The sequence below is a fragment of the Nilaparvata lugens genome, chromosome 2 (assembly GCF_014356525.2).
Source record: "Nilaparvata lugens isolate BPH chromosome 2, ASM1435652v1, whole genome shotgun sequence".
Taxonomy (NCBI): Eukaryota; Metazoa; Arthropoda; class Insecta; order Hemiptera; family Delphacidae; genus Nilaparvata; species Nilaparvata lugens.
Window position 1 is genome coordinate 51,402,698 of NC_052505.1, and position 23,655 is coordinate 51,426,352.

General features: G+C 35.8%; 1 protein-coding gene across 4 annotated transcripts in view; it reads left to right on the forward strand.

Annotated features, from left to right (window-relative positions):
- LOC111043965 (cactin) overlaps positions 1–23,655 on the forward strand; it is a 103,468-nt gene that overhangs the window by 66,785 nt on the left and 13,028 nt on the right. For all 4 annotated transcript variants that reach the window (XM_039421461.1, XM_039421462.1, XM_022329010.2 and 1 more), the window contains 3 exons: positions 367–543; positions 6,610–6,847; positions 20,442–20,813. In XM_039421461.1, the coding sequence (XP_039277395.1) occupies positions 367–543; positions 6,610–6,847; positions 20,442–20,813 (787 nt within the window). The remainder of the gene's footprint in view (positions 1–366; positions 544–6,609; positions 6,848–20,441; positions 20,814–23,655) is intronic.

Here is a 23,655-nt window from a genome sequence, read left to right on the forward strand (position 1 = left end):
AAAACCCAAAATCAAATTCAAACAGCTGTTTTTCGCTTGCAGCCTTTCGCCGAGGAGACAAAAAGCGTGTACAAGCGTGCTTGACATGCCTGCAGTATCGTTAGTGGCCGGCCTAGTTTGGCCGGCTGACGAATTTTTAGTTCCTTATCTGTATGAAAATCACGTTTTATTCGTGGTAGAAGTTTCAAGTAGGAAAATTGAAATTGAAATTTATCGCCATGAGAAAAAACATTTTCACAAATAATTAAACAATAAGAAAACTTATTATTTTGAATTAAAATATATTGAATTTCGTTTAATGAACTTTTTAGACTATTCATTTGTGTTGATGTTATGTTAATGATAAAATGTTGTTTTTGTTTTCAGCGGTGGGTAGAAGAGAAGGCATACACGAATGTGTTGCCCAAGAAGTGTCATCAGTATTCAAGGGCAAGACAGCAGCTCACCTACAAGCCCTGCAGGCTCAGATCGAGAAGAAAATCACAAATCAAACGCAGGGCGTCGACATTGGATATTGGGAATCTCTTCTCTCTCAATTAAAAGGTACGTAGAAATACATTCGACCAACAATATTACATAGCCTTTTCATCTATTTTCTATGTTATTAATAAGTTACAAATCAATCAGTAGAGACTACGTTAATTCTATCAATCATAATTTTGAACTGAATCTTCGTGAATTATGGCGCTATTGAATCTTTGAGAAATCGTTATCATCAACAATTCCATGTAAAATATACTATTTGATGCAATATAATAGCTGTAGTTGTAAAAATATAGTTTTTCAAATGAAATTTTTGTATAAACTTACTATACATTTTGTATATAATGCAGTTCTTGAGCAATGCTGTTCATAGTCAAACAGGTTTTACGTACATGAATATTTTTGTCGAGTCGAGCACGCTTTTTGTTGTCTCTGTCAAGTGTGAATGTCGCGCACTATGAATGGGACACTCTTGCACCCACGCCGTATTTAGACGACCGACCTTTGTTAGTAGTGTGTCTCTGTTATTTCACTACGTGTGTAATTTCACACATTTCATTGCTTATAAATGCTCGATATCACTGAAAAACTTTTTGGTTCATAGGTTGATATACTTCAAGTCATTATTCTTACTTCAACAACTGATTTTTAAGAAGTACTGTTGATTACTTTTATGAATGTAAACTAAAATATGTAATTTCATACACGCCAATAAACAAATTTGAATCTGTTACTTCTTACTCGATATAGACTCAATTCTAATACAATAGAGAGACTAAAAATTTATTCTTCCAAAATCTGTGCTAGTTTCAGTTCAATGATACGTTTACTTAGGCTTGAAGCAGATAATTCAAATCTATCTATCATTTGTTGAGAATTATCCTCAAGGCTTACAATAAAGGTCATGACTAATCAGAAGACTTATCAGCAAATAAGATTTTTGAATCATCTTACTTGGCCCAAACACATATAGTTTGTGTGTAACAACGATCTCAGAATAACGCAACATCAAAATTCAGTTAGGACAACACACCTTGAATTTAAAACCAGAGTTTTTTATTATTTTGATATTCAAGGCCGTTTGCACAGTCAAAGCTTAAACTGAATTTAATCAGTTTAATCCAGTGGCCTAAACTCAAAAAGAACCACATTATAACGCACGAGGCTTGATATGGATTTAATCCAGTTTAAAATGAAATTTTGTTTAAATTGTAATTGTAAAAACGGCTCTTAATTGTTTATTATGATCTACGTTTGCATGCATAATTCCAATAAGGAATTCGTGACGAGACCATGAAATTTTATATTATCTCATCAAACAATGTCAATGTTTGTAAACACGTCTCTAATGGCGGCTGTAACTAGTAGTTCTGTGATCAGTAGACCTCACGCAGTTTTCTCATCCACAAGTATCTTGATGTAACCTGTTCTAGTTGATTCAGTTGAATCACAATTCACAGTTGAATCATAATTTACTCTTAAAAAATTTTATTTACTATCTCCAAGATCAAAAACTGAATTTGTATCTCATATGATAATTTATCCAGCTCCGTGATGATAAAAAATATATTCCATCTGATAAAAATATTGCTCAACTATTTTAATTTTTTTTCAAGAATATCATAAGTTCCTCAGCATTATCTAGATCATTTAATCATTTCCATTTTATTTTCTATCACCTATTAAATTTGTTTTTCAAATGTTAGAATATTAATACTGATGGGCACGCACCATAAAAAATATTGAAACCCTACCTTTTAGAAATAGACACGGCCAGACATCTGTGTAATGCATGCAATGAATAATCCACTTGTCAGCTGATTGATTATGAATTATTCTATAGTCTGATTAATCCTTTCTTTAAAGTAGATAATAATATCGGGGGACCGAGCTTCACTCGTTATTTGTTTTATTGATAAACAGAACACAATTCTTTAAAATGATTGGGGAAGGACTAACAAGCACAGCCCAAAACTGTTTCTTCCCCGAATTTTGATTCAATTCCGAATTTTCACTATAAATAGTCCAAAAAGTAGGTTATGTTCTATACACTTGAATTCAGGTCCAATTTTCAGTCCAAATGTTTGAAAACAGTAAAGTTCAAATATAGATTGTTTACAAATCAAATTGAATAACAAAATAACACTCACCAATCACTTAAAACTGTAAAATTAATAATTAACTTTGAATATTATGATATACCATGTCATTCATGAATCAGATTATTTTGATCGAGTCTATTAAAATTTCTAGATTTCTCGCGAGGTACGATAAGCTGATTGATTACACAGCTGATCTCCCACACAGGCACACACATCTTCTGTTATCGATAGACGACGTAATTATCATCTGTTTTTTCAAGGATGAATTATCCTTTTCATGTCCTTCAGCGAGTTTTTCCAGGGATGAGACCCAGTGCAATCGAATTTTTATATCATAAACCTACTATGCTCCGAATTTCGTGAAAATCGTTAGAGCCATTTTTGAAATCTGTTGAACAGAAATAACCAGATATAAATGAATATAAATAACCAAATATAAAAATATAAACATACATAATTTGCTCGCTTAATATAATAGGATAAATAAATAATATCAGGGGACCGAGCTTCACTCTGGAGTGTAAAAGCATAAAAATTTGTTACGAAAGATTGAATTTGTAGTTTATATATTTTTTCTGTCTTACAATTATTTTTACAGTTATATGAGGAGGCTCGACAGGCTTATGCCCAAAACTGTCTCTTTTAAAATTTATACTACAGTCCAAATCAAAATCTAGGTTAAGCTACTATCACTCATCAAAATAACAATCCATTCACACTACAAAAAATGAACAAATCATCAATTACAAATAGATATAGGTACTATAAATTCGATTTAGAATGATATACTTGCTACAATATCAAAATGTTTGCTACAATATTTGATAATATACTATGTACTGTTCTACACTAACAACATCTAGCTACTTTTTTGGACTTTCTGAAGTAAACATGTTAAAAAAGGGAAATAAAAATAAGTTTTCTTGCTGGATTATACTTCTCGTGGGATCAGCTGCGGAATAACCCACATATGCACTCGCTCACTCACTTCCATTACGGTATCGACAGACGACAAAATTTCCAGCTGTTTTTCCAAGGACGTATTTATCCTTTTAATGTCCTACAGCGAGTTGCAGGGTTGAGACCTAGTGCAATCGAATTATCATATCATAAACCTACTTTGTTCCAAATTTCGTGAGAATCGTTAGAGCCGTTTTCAAGATCCGTTGGACATACATAACCAGATAACCATTTCCCACTATATTAAGCGAGCAATTTCTGTATATGATTTTATGGTTATGTATGTCCAATGGATCTCAAAAACGGGTCTTACGATTTTCATGAAATTTGGAACATAGTAGGTTTATGATATAAAATTTCGATTGCACCAGGTCTCATCCCTAGAAAAACTTGCTGAAGGACATGAAAAGGATAATAATTATTCATCATAGGAAAAACAGATGATAATTTTGTCGTCTGTCGATAATATGATTGTGTAGACCCTCCGGTCCGGTAAACCTCACCTGAGCCCTTGTGTACCTGATTTGCATCAAACCACAAAAACGGCTCAGGGTCCATAGCACCACTGCCAATTGGGCATCATTGAGGAGTTTAGCCTGGACGCCAATGGTGAGACAAACTGCCCCACCACAGACGCCCAGTTCTGGCGGTACATGGGTCAGAAGGCCCTGACGTATCCTCTCAGCTACCTGAAGGCTTGGAAAAAGCTCGCGCCACTGCCAAAATGTCCCCAACGGAGCCAGGGGCATTCAGACAGCAGCCAGGGCGTTTCGGAAAGATGTTAACCCGAAACTCCGCCTAGACTGTCGTCTGAGCACCGACAGCAACTCAAACCCCGAACCCTAATCATGCCCAAACCCTTTTTGTTTGAATTATATCTGAGATCTGATAATTGGAAATCTTAAAACAAACTTTGCATAGATGGGGCGAATCTCCTGAAATTTTTACAGATATGGTACTTGTGGCAGTTGATATAGCTTATCAATAACTATTTTAGGTATGAATTTGATCAAAATCGTTGAAGTAATTTTCGAGAAAATCGCGAAAAACCCTGTTTTTGACAACATTTTTGCTATTTTAGCTGCCATCTTGAATTGCATTTGATTGACATTGTTCGTGTCGGATCCTTATTGTGTACTGATGCACATCCGGGAAGAAGGCAAAGGTCTGCTGACCAAACTGCCCATCCTCCCAGTCGTGCTGCCAACAGTCCAGCGCCTCATGGTATGCCTCACACTTTGCAGCCCTGTGATCCATACCGCCCATACATAGGCCACATTCACACACTCTCATAATTATGACACAGAACACTCAAGGGGAAAACACCAGCAATCACACACAATGAGGGGCATTCAGACATTTCCTCTGCATACCATTCAGTCGACATAGAACTCGATCATTCATACCATTTGCCCATACATCGCAGCTATACATACACATAGACTCAATCACTCCCCTGTAGACAACTCGAAGTGCATCACCCCCAGTGTAGTCCCAGTCACGCCTTGCGACCACTCCACAGCGCGAGAAGACACAAAGACACTTCTCCTCCAACCTGGAAATGTTGCCCTCCATCTGCAGGTACTCCCCCAGGGTGATTCCCAGATACACACATTCATTCACATGTCTAACAGGTACACCATTCATACACACATTCCTCTTGCGAGACAGGCTGCACAGGCCTCTCATACTCATGCACAAAGACTTATCCAGCGCGAACTCTATCTTAACACTGATGCTCCATTCAAACAGATGGTCCAACACAGCAGTCGCTTGCTCCTCCACCTCGGCTCGCCGATCACCGCCCACCAGCAGCACCAGGTCGTCAGCATAGGCAACACATTCAACATCCACACCCAGATCCATACAAAGCCACTCATCCAACAGAAGGTTCCAGAAAAGGGGACCCAGAACAGATCCCTGGGGACACCCAAGCTCCATCACACGCTCCACAAACACTGAACCACAACCCATATGCACAACTCTACCAGTGAGGTACACTTGAACCAACCTAACGACATCCAAGGGACACTGGAATCACCTCAGCTGCCACATTATGGCTGGCCACCAAGGGGAGTCAAATGCCCCCCAGATGTCAAGGAACAAAGCCAACACAAACCTATAGTCACACCCACCGACTCACTCAATCACATGCCTGACAGCATCAACAGTATTCTTTCCACCAACAAAGCCATACTGCTTCCTGCTCATGCCTCCAGCGGCCCTGATAGCACTTCGCAGGCTCATCTCGATGAGGCGCTCCAATAACTTGCCCCACACACTCAGCAAGGTGATAGGTTGGAACAACTTCACCAGGGATAAGTCCCTATCACCCGCTTTGGGTATAAGAACCACCTCACCCATCCTCCAGGCCGCTGGGTACACTCCCTGGCTCAGGCATTGATTGAATAGATCCAAACACACATCTTTCACTCTCCCCCAAGCATGCCAGACCAGGTCAGGTGAGACTTCATCCAGTCCAGGAGCCGTTCCATGCTTCATCTTTGAAACGGCAATGGCCAGGGCCTCGGGACTCCACTCACCCATGCAAGGCTCTCAAATCAACCCGAGTGTCATCACCAGGCAGAAGCACACACAGAAACGCATTCAGAGTCTCATTCACACCAGCTGTTACCCTCCCTTCCCTACGGACAGTGACAAGCACGTGATTCCCCAAGGATTTCGGGCACCCTCTCTGGAGACCCACTGCCTCCATGCATTCCACTTGCACACTGACACAGTATACACGTACATACACTGAAGATCCCTCCAAGCCATCTGCAGTCAAAGGCGCCGCTCCCCCCTCACACGCTGAAACCACTTCCAAGCATGCTTCACAGACTTATGTAGATCAGCCAACTGACATCCCCTCCAAAGCACCTGCTTGCCACCCTGGCGAACTGGAATAGAAGCCCTGCTTGCCACCCTGGCGAACTGGAATAGAAGCCCTGGTAGCAACAAACTTCCCAACAAGCATCAATATGGCATCGTCTATTTCTATAGATAAGTCTGATGCATCATCAAGAGAACAGAATAATATTACTATGACCCATTTCAATTTCAGCTCATATGGCTCGTGCTAGACTACGGGACAGACACCAGGACAACTTGCGAAGGAAACTTGAGGTGCTCAAGGCTGAACAGGGAGTGGAAGAGGTGAAGCAAGAGGTGTGCTCCTCGTCGAGTGATGAGGCTGAGTCATCCCGAGGCTCGGATCGTGCCACGAAAGACGATGATATCGAAGCATCCATGCAGGTCAAGCAAGAGGCTGACGAAGATGATGAGCAAGGAGGAGGATCGGAGTGAGTTGACAAATCCTAATTTCAATAATTTATTCATCTATTCGAATATTCTTGAAACTGAATTACTTATGTTATTATTTTTCTACTCATCCATCCATTCATACATTAATGATTTTTTTTTTTAGTTTCGTGTATTCATTTCTTATATTTCAATTCAACTTAAGGCCCTTTTGTATTCCAGCCAATAATAGAAATCCAGCCAGTCAGGCCGTTACTGCAGATTTCTGACCGATAATAGCGTTCTCGCCCTTTAGTGGAAGCCGGTGGAGAAGTACTATGTTTGTCCCCCACCTCTTACAGTTCTTCGCAGCTGACCACCCTCACTCCTTCAATGCCAGTCTACCAACACACTGGTGCGAAATAAAATTTTTCGATAGACTCTTCCCTTCAGTTTCTAGCTCTACCTCTAGTCACAGTCAGTTCACTATCACGATGAGCGTGGCTGCAAAGTTTGATGCCAGCGCAAGCCGCATCTGCTATTATAATATGTAATATATTTGTAACTGTTAATTACCAGCAAAAATCATTACATGACTTTTGAGAAGCAAAAACAAAGCTATTTAAACAACAGAACAGACTATATTAATAGTCTATAAAAACATCAATATATAAACTAAGTTTCCCATAAAGCTTTTCACAATAATTGAAATAGAATATTAAATTTATAATACTTCTCTATTGTCTAATATCACATAAGAAAAGAAATTTGTCGTATTTTTACTATTCTACTATTGGTTACTTTACTATTTGGTTAGTCAATGATAATATGAAAACCGGGAAAAGGATATGATATGGGTCACTTATAAAAGCTCAAGTTCATCATTCTAGTGCTACACGGGGTCTCACAATCTCGTACTGCTTTTTATAAATATTATAATATAATTTAGAAAGTGTTAGATAATGGGAATAGCGCATAAAGAGCATTTAGCACCATGGGTAGTTGTGTAGCACTCAATGTGTTATATCTTATTTATGCATTATGAACATTGATAGTGTTATAACATATTGTACACGTTGTATAGCACTCAACGTGTTATTTTTATTATGATTCTTTTGGGTATTCATTGGTTTGTTATAAACAGAACTTCCAACTTCCTTCTGTGTTTTAAAAGTTGAATTACATGAGTGATTTCTTTTAATTACAAATATCATGGGTGAAAAAATAATATTGAATTATCAAAAAAACTTATTTATTGTTGACAAATAAATAACTGAAAATTTACACATAAAAATAAAGGAAATGTTTAATTAATACTACCTATACATTTCAGAGATTTTCAATAAACTGAACACACACTGAGTTTTAAAAACACATGATCGTGACAGTTCAGCCGAAATATAATACAATAGACATTTTTCCAGTATCACACCAGCATAAAATAAAAAATATATAAATGATAATCATAATTTGCAATAAAAATCAAATAATTCAATTATAATTTAAAACTATCTATATAGGCCTATACTAGATTACCGTTATATTGGAATTTTGATCGAAAGTGTTTCAATAGTTGAATTACATAAGTAAGTTTCTAATTACAAATATGAGTGATTATTCGGAATCATAATTATTTTTAGAATGGAATTAATCATTAGGATTGGGAATATTTATTTCTTTTGCCTTTTTTGATTAATTTTTTCTTGTGCTTCAATTATCCAAGTTGGATTTCTGATGGATATCGATCTTGGGTGACGAGGGCCAATGAGCTCAGGCAAAATCCAGTCATGGTAAAATTTGGTTAGGTGTGGCTTCATTTCTTTTTGCCAGAACTCGTTGTCACGTTTCACTTCTATCATTTCCATTCCTTTTGGAGACCAAACACAACGGAGACAGACTGATTGATTGGTAACTCATAGTTGACCTTGAACTTGATAGAAGTAGTCGTGTTTCTTTTTCAAAGAGATTATGCCGTCTTCATCAATGGTGATAAAGTCCAGAGTTCTTGCTTTACAGCTTCTCTGGGATGTTCATCACTGATTTTGTGAGGACATTTTATTTCTATGATTCCTGAACCATCTTCAAAAATACCGTCTGGAGTTGCAGCTACATGTGGCAAAATTTCATCAACAACCAACCCACATTTTATTATTTTCTTCTCAATTTTTTCTTCCACTTCTCGAAGTGCAATTTCTCCATGAAATCTACCATAAGACATTGCCTCTGTACATGTTGCACTTCTGTAGAGTAAATTGCGAACAAGTGACTCACAGCTTGTATGTTGTCTTCTTTTACAAATTTTTCCAAATGTTGACGCACAAACTCTTTTCCTTCTTTCTTCAAACCACTCAGCTGAGTTGCTTTGAAGTATGGTTCTTTTTTGCAAATCTCTGCGCTGTTCTACATTCAATGATAATTTGGGCAAAAACATTTTTTTCTGCTTCAAATTCTTCAGCTGGAAGATCGGGTCCCTGTGCATTTGGTCCATAATCTTTATCTGCAGGAACCGTTTTTGATGAGAAAAGGGCACAGCGGGTTTTAGGATTATCCTTTCTTCTTTCTCTATCTTTATCCACTGCTGCCTTTCTTTTTAAGACATTCGATTTACAATACAATCCTGGGCTGGACCCCAACATGATTTTATGAAGTTTGTAGTGTGCCATACCTGAATTATGCTGCACTACTGCACCTTCACATCTCAACTCATAACTTCTACTTTTTGTGAAGTTAATTCTTTTTCCACCCACAAACTTTGCTACTATATTATTATACTGTTCAGCATAATTGCTATCTACATTTTGAATAAGGCTATTTGAGTTCAGTCCTAGGTAACGTAATGCTTCTTCTATTTTTTGAAATAATCCAAATTCTTTTAAATCCGGAACAACGTTTTTATTTTTCCTCTTGTCCGTTTCATCACAAAAATAGCCTCTCTCATTACATTTTGAGTGGTCGCCGAAAACGTGTAGTGGTCCATTCAATATGTCTTCTTTGAGACAGACAACTTTATCAATTCTGTTCTCAGTTCTCCTATATTCTATTGCTTTTGTAACAGCATATCGAAGTTTCACTAAATTGTCGCCTATGACTTTTCTCAAATTGATTGGAAACCGTCTGTTGCCACTTGTGTTTACAATCTCTTTGATTTTGTTGCAATAGTTTCTTAGCAGATGATTCCGACATTCTATTTTCTCAACAGTTAGGTTCTTGTACGGTCGTTTGTCTAAAATTGTTTGGTAGACACTGCTGTCCCCATCTGCAATCAACCGATCATAACGGACCCCATACATTTCCTCACTGCACAAAAACCCCTCACTGATTATTGCAGCTTCCATGCTACTAGAACTCTGATTGGACCCCCCATTCTTGTAGCAAGTGTGGTCTTTTACTTGTTCACCTTTTTCTTCTGAACGATTACATAATGTGCAATATTTATTTTTGACACCAATGTATAAAACTTTCTTTGAGTAGTACCCCACAATAGCTGCCACTCCAGATAAAGAGTTGTAGTTTGATTTACAGGAGCACTTTGCCCAGCATCCATCAGCTACAACTGTTAGCAAAGGTATTCCATCTTTGTCAATCTCTCCTCTTCTTATTGCTTTTTGTTTCTCCTCCTCTGCAGCCGCTGACATTTCCTTCTGGGCAGTTTCTTTCCATCCATCACCGATTTTGTTGTGATATTTCCTAAATGTACGATAATTCATACACGGAATGTTCATTGTTGTGACAATTTCTTCAAGTTGTGAATGTCCACCTCCTGTGCTTATAGTTCCTGAAACAGCTGAAGTGTTCACATCCATGACCGGCTTGTTTGTATTGTCAGTAAACAGTTTTTCCATTCCACACATATTACACTTCATTGTAAAACAAGATTTCGGATCATGACGAAGTTCCTTCACTATGTCCATATCCTTGAAGCTGCAGTGGAAAGGTGAGTGGTCATCCATGTCTTTGATCTGGCTGATGAAAAATCCCATGTCCACGATTCTTCTACCATCCACAAATGGAAGTGCTTCGTCACTTGCAGTATTCTGGTCACCACCTTGGTTGAATGCTCTTGTGAACGATTCATCTTCCATGTTGAACTCGCATTACTGATCCCTGAAAAAAAGTTGAAATGTTAGAAATCAAGTAGACCTATCTATAAGTCTCTATAGATTTATAGTTCAGTCACTATTATATATATATGAAGATAGAAGATTTCATTCGGCTCAAACAAAAATCCTCTCTAAATGGAGGTAGATTGATAAGGTTGAAAACTTTCAGTTCTGTTGTTTTAACATTTTGTTTTCAAATCACTTTCAAAAAGTTCATGTGGTACCTACTATTATGGGCCAAGTGAGATTAAGAGTTTTTTTTTCAAATATCCATCAGATGTTGACAGAGATTGCGTTTATTGTATAAATGCATGCTGCACTAAAACTTCAATGCTGAATCATCTTTAAACAGCTACCTAGTAAAAATACAGATATCAGAATGATCTTTTTGTTCTAGAATCAACTAAGACTAGGATTTTTGTTTGATTGCATCGTGGAGAATGAAAGAACTCTGTTTCTTTTTATAGGTAAGAATACACTTTTACAATTTGCCACAACTATGTTCAGATAACAATCGTTGGAGACCGAATAACTATTTCTTTCTATACGTTCAAAAGAGAATCACACACTTCTCCACTTGCTTCCAGACCATTGATAACATTATGCAGATTCTGTTGTCCATCAGAGTCTTGAAGAAAAATGTAATGTTCTCTTGAGAAGGTTATGCTTCTGGAAATCATTATCATTATTAAATCAAATCATTATTCTTGTTTTACTTCATTCGATGACTTTCTTCACAATCTCCATAATGATGTCAACATACTTGAACAGAATATCTTTGATGGAAGATTTATTTATATAGTAGCAGCCATTTTAGAAAAGCCTTTGAAGAACTAGCTATTCCAATTACTCAGTTTTGGATGATCGAATGAGGATTTGCTCCAAAGCATGATCGGTTGTCACATTTATGGAATTTTCAAGGTTTCATTTGACAGAGAGTCAATGTATTGACTGTATAGAGTTGATGTTTCCTTATTGGAAATTATTTTCTACTTCTATGGTTTTTTTTATATTTTCTAGATATAACACAGACTCCATAACATAGTTTGTGTGATTGAATGAAAAAAGTATGGGATCTTTTCTCGTACAGTTTCTATGTGCAATACCAGAGTCCTTCCTTATGAGCATGAATACAATTTACGATCATTTAAACTATGTTACAATAATCAGTCATAAATCTATAAAGATTGAGTTATTAACATCTCGTTAATAACTTTGGTGTAAACGCAGCTTTAGAGTTCTATTTCCTTTGTAATCAAATATTCAGTCATATCACATGGGAGTAATTGGCATTATTTGTGCTTCAACTGTAAATTTATATTAAGAAAATATTTTACTCCTGTTACACGGTGCTCTATATGGGGTAGCCTATATTATTTGTTTAACTTACTCCATTACTTGACTTTCGCAATTCCAAAGTGATCATTGAACTAAATCGAATAATTATTCTCTCTTAATGGAATATCAGTTTTTTATCGACTGAGAATCACATATAGGATTCCTAACAAAATGGTTTATCATTGCAATGTAATCATAAATAATGATAATGAGATGAAGTTTGTAATTTTGACCATAATTTGTATATTATGATGAGAATTATCAATTATTGAGACTTGAGAGTTGAAAAATCGTGTTCAGCGACCGAAAATACATAATATAGCGTTCGTGAAATACATAATTTGCATGCATAGACTAGTAGGAGCGATACGATAGACAGGCCATTACGCGCATTAATCATGGGGGAGGACCGCGCCGCAGCGTAACAGTGCTACTTATCCCCCTCCCACTACCGCATCTATGATCGAAACCCCCAAACTATATATATCATTGGATTCAGGAAGAGACGGCCTACAACGTTTATCGGGAGCTTTTTCCTCTAAGTCGGCTAATGACTTGAATATTCAAGAAATAACAAAAAGTCCATAATAAAAAAATACATTTTTTGAGATATTTTATTTTTTTACGGAAAAACTATGCGGTTTATCGCAAAAATGTAGAGGACCACATTGAAAGCCACTTATGTGTACATAATATTGAGAAAAAATTAAAAGCTGTACTATGAATAGTAACTGCAGGACAGGCGATTTTATAAGCGCGCGTTTTTTACAACTTACCCCCCTCCCCCCCAAGCTGTCGACCACCCTGGGACGTGACGACATCGAGTTTCACATACACTAAAGACCCCCTAACAATAATCCGAAGTCAAATTCTCTGCCTCTCTCATGTATGCTCAATGTAAGCCAGCGCCTGGACTATATTGTGTTTGAGACACTTCTGGCGCTATCATAGTTTCACAACTATTCTGTTCCACACTCCTATCTCTTGCAGTTGTTAACCATATCTATAATAAAATAAAGAGTTGGCTTATACACACGTTCGGGAAAGGAAAATTATGTTTGACGCATCATCACGTCTGAACTATAGGACTAATTAACTTGAAATTTTGCATATAGGCTAGATTCTTAATTAACCAAGGATGGTTATAGGGCTATTTTCAATTCTTCATGATTTCATTACGTCAAGTTTTCAGATTATCAAGTTTGAAAATAGATCCTTGCGAAGCACGGGTTCCTGCTAGTATACTTATAAAATTCTTATCTCACTGACTCACTGATCACGATTTCAGGAAAACTACTGGATGGATTGCAACAAAACTTGGAATATAGCTTCCTTATAAGTCCTAGGTGCTCACTAAGAAATCTTTTGGCGATATTTTAACTCTAAGGGTGGTTTTTAAGGGTTTAAAGTTCGTCTTTTAGCATGTATATTCTTCTTATCCCAATCTCTTGATTATAATTGAAATGTCCATATCATATGTTAGTATAGAACTATAATCTAGAGAGACTACCTCTTCGAAACAGTTGTTGACTGGTAACCAAATTAATAATTTTGTCAGGTTGGCATTGTTGAGTTAACTTTGTTAGGTTGGCACCAAGTTGAAGATTAAAATGCATTTATCGCGGAAAAATTGATTGGGCACTGCTTCTTCAATCAGAGCTATTCCTGAGAATATTATATTACTGTATTATTAATTTTCCAATCACTTGATAATGACATTATTTATAGCCGGAACAGCTGTTGAACTTTTGTAATCATTCAATCAGGTACTTAGTGCCGGTTGCAAAAAAGCCGGATTATTTTCAATCCTTATAAATTCCAGTAGATCCATCTTTTTTAAATGGTCTTCTCTGATTTGGTTCACGTGAAATTAATCAGGATTAAAATTCAACCGGCTTTTGTGCAACCGGGCCTTTGTGGGGGAAATTTTTGCATTCCTCTGGGAATTAATCTCAATTCACTGTGATTAGATAAAACATTTCTGTATGAACAACTATGAATGATATTATAATTTCTTCTTTCGCAATAAATTTTTTATGCTTTTGCACTCCAGAGCGAAGCTCGGTCCCCGATATTGATGTCATTACATGACACAAGACAAACCTATTGATATTTATATTAATGAATCACAAGTAAATACTAAAGTTCTCAATTCAGATGGAAATTAAATTAAGTTACATGTTAATTTACATTCGAATTTCCATCCCTAAGCTTTTGGTTTCAAGCTAAGATTAAAGAAAGAAATCATATAATGGTAGTCAATAATCAAAGTGATTGAATAAACTCTATTCAGAATTATTCAAATTAACATCAAAATGTCCACTTAAAAATTCCCACTTTAATATTTATGGTAGTAAAGCTTAGGACATGAGAAATCAGCCACATTAAATGTTAGACTAATTATTATGAATGGACTCTTATATATAAATGGACTTCCATGAAAGAATCAGTGGATTGGCTGCTTTTACACTTTTGAATAAGTGAAACGAAGAGTAAAAAAGCTGCGTTTACACCAAAGTTATTAACAAAATGTAAACATTCGATGAACATACAGTATGTGTTAGTCAAGTTCCGTTCAATCTAATAGAATCCATAAGGATTAAGTTATCATCATTTTGTCAATAACTTCGGTGTAAACCAGCTTAAGCGATAGGCTATGCCAGAAATTCCAGAATAAGCAAGAGATCCATGGATACCAGAGTCAACCAATTCCAAGTAAACTTGATTTGGAATTCTATTTTCAATTGCATAAAGCGAAAGCAAAAATAACATGATCAGTGCTAATTTGATAACTGTCAACGAGAAATAGTAATTCCCAATGGATAAAGTCGAGTTCGACTCTTAAGCCCCGCCCAATATTCCACAAAATTCGTTGCAATTAATCTACTATTCTACAGAGCACTTCCAACACATCAATTAATAATTCAAATGATTAGACTCAATAATTCTCATGCCAAGCTGTGGCCTAGTTTCTTTATTTATTACCGATAGAGGGCAGATCATAAGATGCTCCTAGCAAATAGTAGGTCCGTGTTACAAAAAATTGAGCTGAGTCTCATCTCTGAGATAACTTGAGAGGAAAAATTGATCATCCAAGTGGCAGCTTATTGAAACAGAAATTTCCATCGTTTGTTGAAAACTAAAGAGGGGAAGAGAGAAAATTAACAGCTGTGGTTATAACAACTAGCAATATAATTTGAAAACATTGCATGATTCAATAAAAATATTCCCTGATGTCAAGATGAGTGCATAAGAGCAACTGGGTGACACCATAAGGCATAGCTAACTTATGATTGCTTTTTAAAATACGCAGTTGAATGTATATTTCAACAGAGTTGAATGTGTTGTTCAAACTGAGGTGATAGCAACGCAACTAATCATCACACTTACTGACAACGATTTTTGGGTAACTAAGTATTATAGAAATGTATTTGAATGAAACTTGAAACGGTCCTATATATAACATTTCCATCGAGGGAGAGCACATTTTCGGATACAAAATTCTATGACAGTGACGAGACTATATTAATTTATTATTCAAGTTATATTCAGCAAGCAATTTTTGTTTGTATGATGGATCTCAAAAACGATTATAACGGCTTTGGTAGAATTCAGGTTATAAATACTTTACAAAAATAATCTGAACATTTAATTCCCGTAGCGAAGAGCACGGGTACCCTGCTAGTTCTGCATAAAATAATGACAAGGTATGTCAGTCACTATCATGTCACTGAATACTGAATGGAAATGGAGTACCGGCAGGCCTATTAACAATAATGGAATACATTGATAATAGTTAGCAATTTTCATTACAGTGTCTGATTTAATTAATTGTATAAGGTAGGTACTTTTAAGAATAGATTGAAATGGAATAAACTGACTTGATATTCTGACTGTAATCCAACACTTTCGGTACATCGTCGACATCAAATTCTATAGATAGCAAAACGTTTGTTAATGAATGAAGATGAGTAGAGTAGATAAACCGTTAGCGATAGAGATAATCTTCGATTGATATGAGCTTTGAAGAATCACTGCATTTCAATTATTACGTTATTAGTCTATCATGATAGTGACATACCTTGTCATTATTTTATGCAGAATAATAAAGTCATTATACTATACTGTACACGACAAAATATATTCTGACAGCTTTTATTTCATCATAATATTCCATAAACTGACTTAAAATTTAGAAGAATACGAAATGCTTATAGATATTAAATCATTAAGGGTTATGTTAAAGACATCTTGTTAATGTGCAGAAAAAAGCCAAATCCAGAAATATATATTAATAAACTAATTCCACTTAATCAATCAAGCTATGATTGGACTAGTAGGACACGACTGAATTTTAAGATTAACAAAATCAACTTGAATGTTTGAGAAATGCTCATTAATCATTACGGTTAGTGTCGTAAGAATCGTTATTATTAGATTTATTATTTAATTGTCCATACCGAAGAGAACTGTACAAAATTTTGGATTCTTCTTTGATAAAACAGTACTGAGACTTTTTAAACTGGAGAAAACATACAACACTTATTCATTCATTATTATTATTATTTTTAATTTTTTTCAATCACTATTTGTTGTAAAATATAATGTAATGACTAGTGCATAAAACATTATCCAATATATCAGTACTAGGGATGGGTATCGATACATCGATGTTTAAAAACATCGATGTTTCAACATCAAACATCGATGTTTTTAAACATCGATGTTTCAACATCAAACATCGATGTTTTTAACATCGATGTTTACTGTTCGATGTTTTTCACTTATCGATGGTTTTACCTAGACATCGGTCATCCGATGTTTTTCCCAACTAAAAAGTAAAAACAAATCTAATTTTTTAATTTGAACAATTTTTTTTTTTTTTTGTTTGAAGAGGATTATCTTGAGAGCAATAAGCAATAGTAACAGAATTACAATCATTATCTCTAACATATTGAGTGTAGTATTCTGTTTAGTGTTTTTTGTGAATATAGATCACTCTTGTTAAAGATCTCGCATAAGTTTCGATTTCCTGCAGATTGCTATTTTTATTTTTCAATCAGGCTCTCTGTATTTTTATGTGAGACTGTTGAATACTCTTGAAGATTTACATTACTTCTGTGGCCCGTGTCAAGGTTAGATAGTTAGTTATTTAGAATTGAATAAGAGGTCGGATTCTTTGTTTCTTAGGAAGAAAGAGTTTTTTCTTACTACAATAATTATTTCCTCAACATGTGTTTAACACTAATTAATCTAGCTCTGGAAAAGAGGTCCTCGTATTGTAAGGAGTGCAGATATCCATATAAAAAAACTTAGTCCATTTTCATTTCCTAAAAAATCTATCAGGTATTGAATGAATACGATATGAGTATCAATGATTGCTAAAATTAGCTTAGGGTGCTATTTCAAGACCGAATCCTCAAGGATATCCCGAGAGGTTTCAGACTAAACCATGAAGATGACAAATCTTGTGAACTAGAGTTGATGTATCTTTCTAATCTGACTTCAATTATTTGAAAGACTGTTACTTGAATACCACAAGTCCAAAATTGCTGTGATTCCAGTTAGTAACTGTTGAAATATTGGAACAATAGCTCCAGATAAAATTGTAATCACTTTAGAAGCTCTTTTTGTGCTCTACAATCTGAGATCAGGTATAGCGATCTATCTCATATTCCAGGTACACCTGACAACAATGCTCCTTGTTCTGTGAAAAACACCTAATTTTCAGCTTCAAGCATCATCACCAACTGCATTGTCCTCACATTGATATTTCGCACAACGACATAAGTTCTTGAGATTATGTTCTATGAGAATCACCCATAAGATACACTTCATTTCAGTATTCCCTAGTGGAGAGGCGCGCTTAAAAACACCTCAAGGATCAAAATTTCAAACACATAACTTTTGACACAATGCTCAGATTTCATCGTACTACACTTCATCCTTCTCGGTTCGTCACGGCGGTTCAAAATCATGCATAATAAGTCAAATTCGGTCGAAAAATGGAAAATTTATTGTTGAGTGTACTTAAGCCCATATTCCAATACACAGAAAATGACCAATTTCTATATTCAAAGTTGCATGTCTTGTGAAATACTTCTGATAAAATTTCCAAATCTAGTGAGAATGTGAAAATTGTCCCCCTCTACTCACTCCAATAAATAATACTTTCGATTCCAAAACAATTTGGAAGTTAAGATTTTAAAAATGGCGATTTCAGTTTTTACATTTTTTTCGTAATTTTACTGTTGATCAAGAGTTTCTAAAACGAGTCTGATACATCATAGAAACTTACGATTGATTACAAATTGTAGATAAATTCATCCTCTACGAGCTCAGTTGCCTGAAATACATATTGAATCACTTTTCGCTATCATAGAACTGCCAAAACCGTTAATATGAGAAAAATATCTACAATTTCCGGATTTTTTTCAACAATCAAATCTCACTTTACGAACAAATTTTTTCATGAATTGTTTACAGCAGATGAAATAGAAAATTCTATTGTACATTTCAAGATCATGTAATAATTTTTATAATAAGGGGTTATCGAGATACATAGCTTTGAATATAGAAATTGGCCATTTCTTATGTATTGAATATGAATAAGTACCTACACTCAACAATAAATTTTCAATTTTTTGACCGAATTTGACTGTTGATGCATGATTTTGAACCGCCTTGGCGAGCCGAGAAGAATAAAGTGTAGTACGATGAAATCTGAGCATTGTGTCAAAAGTAAATTATAAATGTTTGAAATTTTGATCCTTGAGGTGTCCTTAAGCGTGCCTCTACTAGGAAATACTGAAATTAAGTGCATCAAACGGGTGATTCTTACCCATGAACTTATGTCATTGAGCGAAATATCAATGTGAGGACAAAGTAGATGGTGATGATTGTTGAAGCTGAAAATTAGGTGTTTTCCACAATACAAGGAGCATTGTTGTCAGGTGTACTTGGAAATCTATATGACATAGAGCGCTCTACCTGATCTCAGATTTTATAGCACAAAAATACGCCTAGAGGGATTTTGAAATATACATCTAAATTGTAACAATCGGAAGATATTGTTGATTAAAAACTAAAATTCATCAAAATTGATTTTTTCTTCAAATTTTACTCATTTTTGAAAAATTATAACAAAGTACTCATTGGAGATAGAGAGTTCCGAGTGATCTAATTTTTTTCAGAATTATATAATCTTTGAGAGATTTGGCAGTAATAGCTGAAAACTGGAAAATGAGCCGAAAATACGAGGTTTTTGGGCTATCTTGTATCTGGCACAAGGAAATCTTGCATGAAGAAATTGGTTCTGGACTTCTCTTATGTACCCAAATAATATATTAAAAAATCAGAACTACAATATAAATTGCAAGCACACCCCCTTTTTTATGTCTATATTGACTGGACTAATAGTATCATCCATAAAAACGTAGGGCGATAAACGATGTTTAAAAACATCGATGTTTGAAAACATCGATGTTTACTGGTCGATGTTTTTCACTTATCGATGTTAGGATGAGAAAAACATCGATGTTCAAAACATCGATGTTTTGTCTTTCGATTTCGATACTCATCCCTAATCAGTACTGTGTTATTTTTAGTATCCAGATCTTTAGGCACTAATTCATTACTGATATAGAGTTATCATGCCGATTTCAAGTGACTTTGAATACTCCCCTATACAGTATAGCTCGACACGAGCTGTGCATAAAATTTTGCTTAAATAATCCAAGTTGGCCCGTAATGAAATATACTTTTCATACTATTAGAAATTATCCATATCAGCTCAAGATAGTGTGGTGATTATCCAATTATGAATAGTGCTATGAATAGAATGTTATGTACTGATTATTAGTCTATATGTGCAATTAATTTAACAGTATTGAATTATTGTGTGATGTATTAATGTAAATTCGGGATACCGTTTTCCTTGTATTACTCACTCCTCTATTATTAGTTGCATGTGTAATATAATAGTTGTATATTACCTGCATCTAGATTCATGTTACCTTGTCTTGTTGGCCTTGACGCCAGGCTGCAATATGTTAGACAATGGTTAGATATTGGTGGCAATGTTGGGTGACAGCGGTGTAGTTTTGGGTGGTCCGGAGGCGGTGGCGGCCAGTTTCCAACCAACTTTAATCATAAACAAGTTGTCCATGTATTGGCAAATATTTAGTATGTAGGCCTAATGTGTTGTGTTGCGTTGTAGGATTGAGGACGAGGAGCAAGCGGCGTGTACGATGCTGAACGAGAGTTTTGCCGAGTACAGCTCGGGGGCATACAGCCCCACCTACCTGGCCCAGTGGCAGCTCGAGCCAGGTACCATCCTAACCACGCCCGAGGACGACGACAAGCGGCTGGACTTTGCTCGCCGCCTCCAGGTGGGTGGTAGAGGCGGTGCTGGGGGCAGCGGAGGTGCGGGGGCGGAGGAGAGCAGCGGTGGGGAGGCGGCACTGCAACGGGAGGCGCGCAAAGGCATGACCGCCGATGAGGCTGAGTTCTCGGTCGAGTCGGCGCTCGACAGTCACGTCTACCTCTGGTCCGACAAGTATCGGCCCAGGAAACCGCGCTACTTCAACAGGTCACTATTCATTTATAACATAAGATAATAATTTTATTCACTGTACATTTTACAATCTACAGTTGAATACCGTCAACAAAATTTCAGTTCTTAATAAGTAAGTATAACATTTCACAATAATAATTACAATAAACAAGCACACATGGAAGCCAGTTATAAAAACTAGAGCGTACTTTCAACTTGTGCTACCTTGTACCAAGAATAGTAATAGTATTGCCTTGATCGCATAAGACGTGTGGAGAATGCAGCCGGCTATGGTGTGACGTCATGCTCCGACCTCTCGGCCCTGCTTAACATGCATTCAAACGTAAAAATGCCAAACTCTGAGCCCTCATAGCAAATTAACCATCAACACTACATAGAAATGTGTGACATCTAAATTTTCAGCATTTTATCCACTTTGAAACAATATCAAAACTGCAATTTTCAGTTGCGATAGAGATTTCAGAGCGGACTGTCGTTTTCATTTCGAGCTCCGTTATCTGTATGCCGGTTCAAACACAGTTCATGCTATCGGTACAAGTTTATTGAAAAACTCGCAATCTCCGTGCAAGATCGTCAAATAGTATTTAAAAATTATTTTTCCTGTTCTCACTATTAAAAAAAATCAAATATTATGGCTGACTCTTGTTCCAAGTGCAAATCTACTTTCAATAGCGCGAAGGAAATATTGGAATGCTGTGAGTGTAACAACTTTTTTCATCCAACATACACTAAAGTTCGTACGCTAGAAAACTTCAGAAAACTCGGAGCACGAAAAACAACTTGGAAGTGTGAAGAATGTAAGGAAAAATCCCCTTCTACAGATAGTGATATTGAACTTACTATAAATACTATTAAAGACTCGCTGACTCAATTAATAAATGATAAATTTAGTCAACTAAATAAAACCATTTCCACCCTCAATACAACAGTCGAAAATTTAAAATCATCCATAGACAAAGTGCGTGAAGAAAACAAATCTATAAAAGAACAATGTCACAAACTGGAAACCGAAAATAATAAACTACGCAACGACATGAAAAGTCTTCAACAATATACCCGTTTGGACAATTTGGAACTCGTTGGGATTCCTGAGACAGCGGGTGAGGATGTGTATGCTATCCTGGAAACTGTTGCTAGGGAAATTGCTACACCTTTCAAGAGAGACGAGATATCAATCGCCCATAGAGCTCCTTCATCCAAAAATAAGACAAAATCTATTGTAATAGACAAATCTATTATTGTGCGTTTTTCATCTAGATCGACCAAATTAAATTGGAAAATAGCGGCGAAAAAAAGGACGATTAAATACCACCGATCTAAAGTGTAGCCTTCCACCGGGAAATATTTATCTAAATGATCATCTCACGTCCCACAACAAGTTTCTCTTGAGTAAAGCAAAGAGTTTAAAAAGAACAATAAGTTAGCCTACGTTTGGGTCAGTGATGCAAAGATCTTCGTCCGGAAAGAACAGGATTCTCCAGTGAAACTGATAATTAAGGATGAAGACCTCAAACCGTTTGAATAATACATTTGAGAATTTCAACAGGAGTAAAGTGTATGTATTCTCAGTGTGGCGATCTGTGTAGCGGAGAAAACTGTGAGTGCTGTCATCATTATTTTTTCTTTTCTCTGCTTCCACAAAAATATAGGAAGACATTTCATTTTTTATTCCTTACTGTTTCTTGTGGTCTTCGTTGCGCCACCAAGACATTTTTTGTTAAATTTCATTTTGTTTTCTTCTTTTTCTCACTTCAACCTTCTTAACCTCTCCTTTTCTTAAAAAAAAATTTCTATGGTACTGATCAACAACTTTGAAGATGAACTCTTATTGGAATCTTATGAAACGATAGAAGTAGATGATATTTTCAACTTTAAGCCTCATGATTATGTTGATAAATTATGTGACAACTTTTTTAATATTTGCCACATGAATATAAGGAGCATGAATCGAAACTTTGATGATTTTGCTTACATTATACAAAACTGTGAAACAAAATTTGATATAATTGTCCTGAGCGAAACCTGGGTTGTTGATAATAACCTTTTCAATTATAATTTAAATGATTATTCGGTTCAAAGCGTTCCGGGTAACTTAAATAAATGTGATGGAATTTGCGTGTTTAGTAAAAATATCTTGAAAATTGAATGTATAAACTATGACATATTGGAATCAAATTCTCTAATACTTGATGTCATACAGAAATCAAATATCAGATTAACTATTGTCGCTATATATCGGTCACCTTCTTCTAATCTAACTATTTTCCTGAATAGTTTGAATGAGTGCATTGATTACCTAAACAAAACTAACAGTCCGAACATAATAATAACTGGCGATATCCATTGATTTAAACCGAAACACCAACGTAACAAACGAATATTTTAATTTACTTTCTTCAAATGGTTTCAAATCTTTTATAAACAAGCCCACGCGTGAGTCAAACGGTTCCCAATCATGTATAGACCACTTTTTCTTTAAAAATAGTTATTTTTCCAGTGATACAACAATTGGCTCGGTAATAAAAACAAGTGTAACTGATCACTATTTAACTTGCATGAATTTGGGCTTGTATGAAAATGTAAAAATGACACAACAAACAACAGATAACAAGGAATTTTTACACTAAAAGAATTTAAAAAATTGCAATTGGTCGGATTTGGATGCATTGGCTGACTCGAGTATTGATGACGCGATCGATTACTTCATGAACAGATTAAATACAGAGATAAAAAAGGAAACTTATGTGAAACTAGTACCCCACAAACTGAAACCTCTCAAGCCTTGGATTACAACTGGACTAATTATTTCAATAAGGAAACGTGATCTCATGTACCAAACTCTTAAAAAACAGCCTTT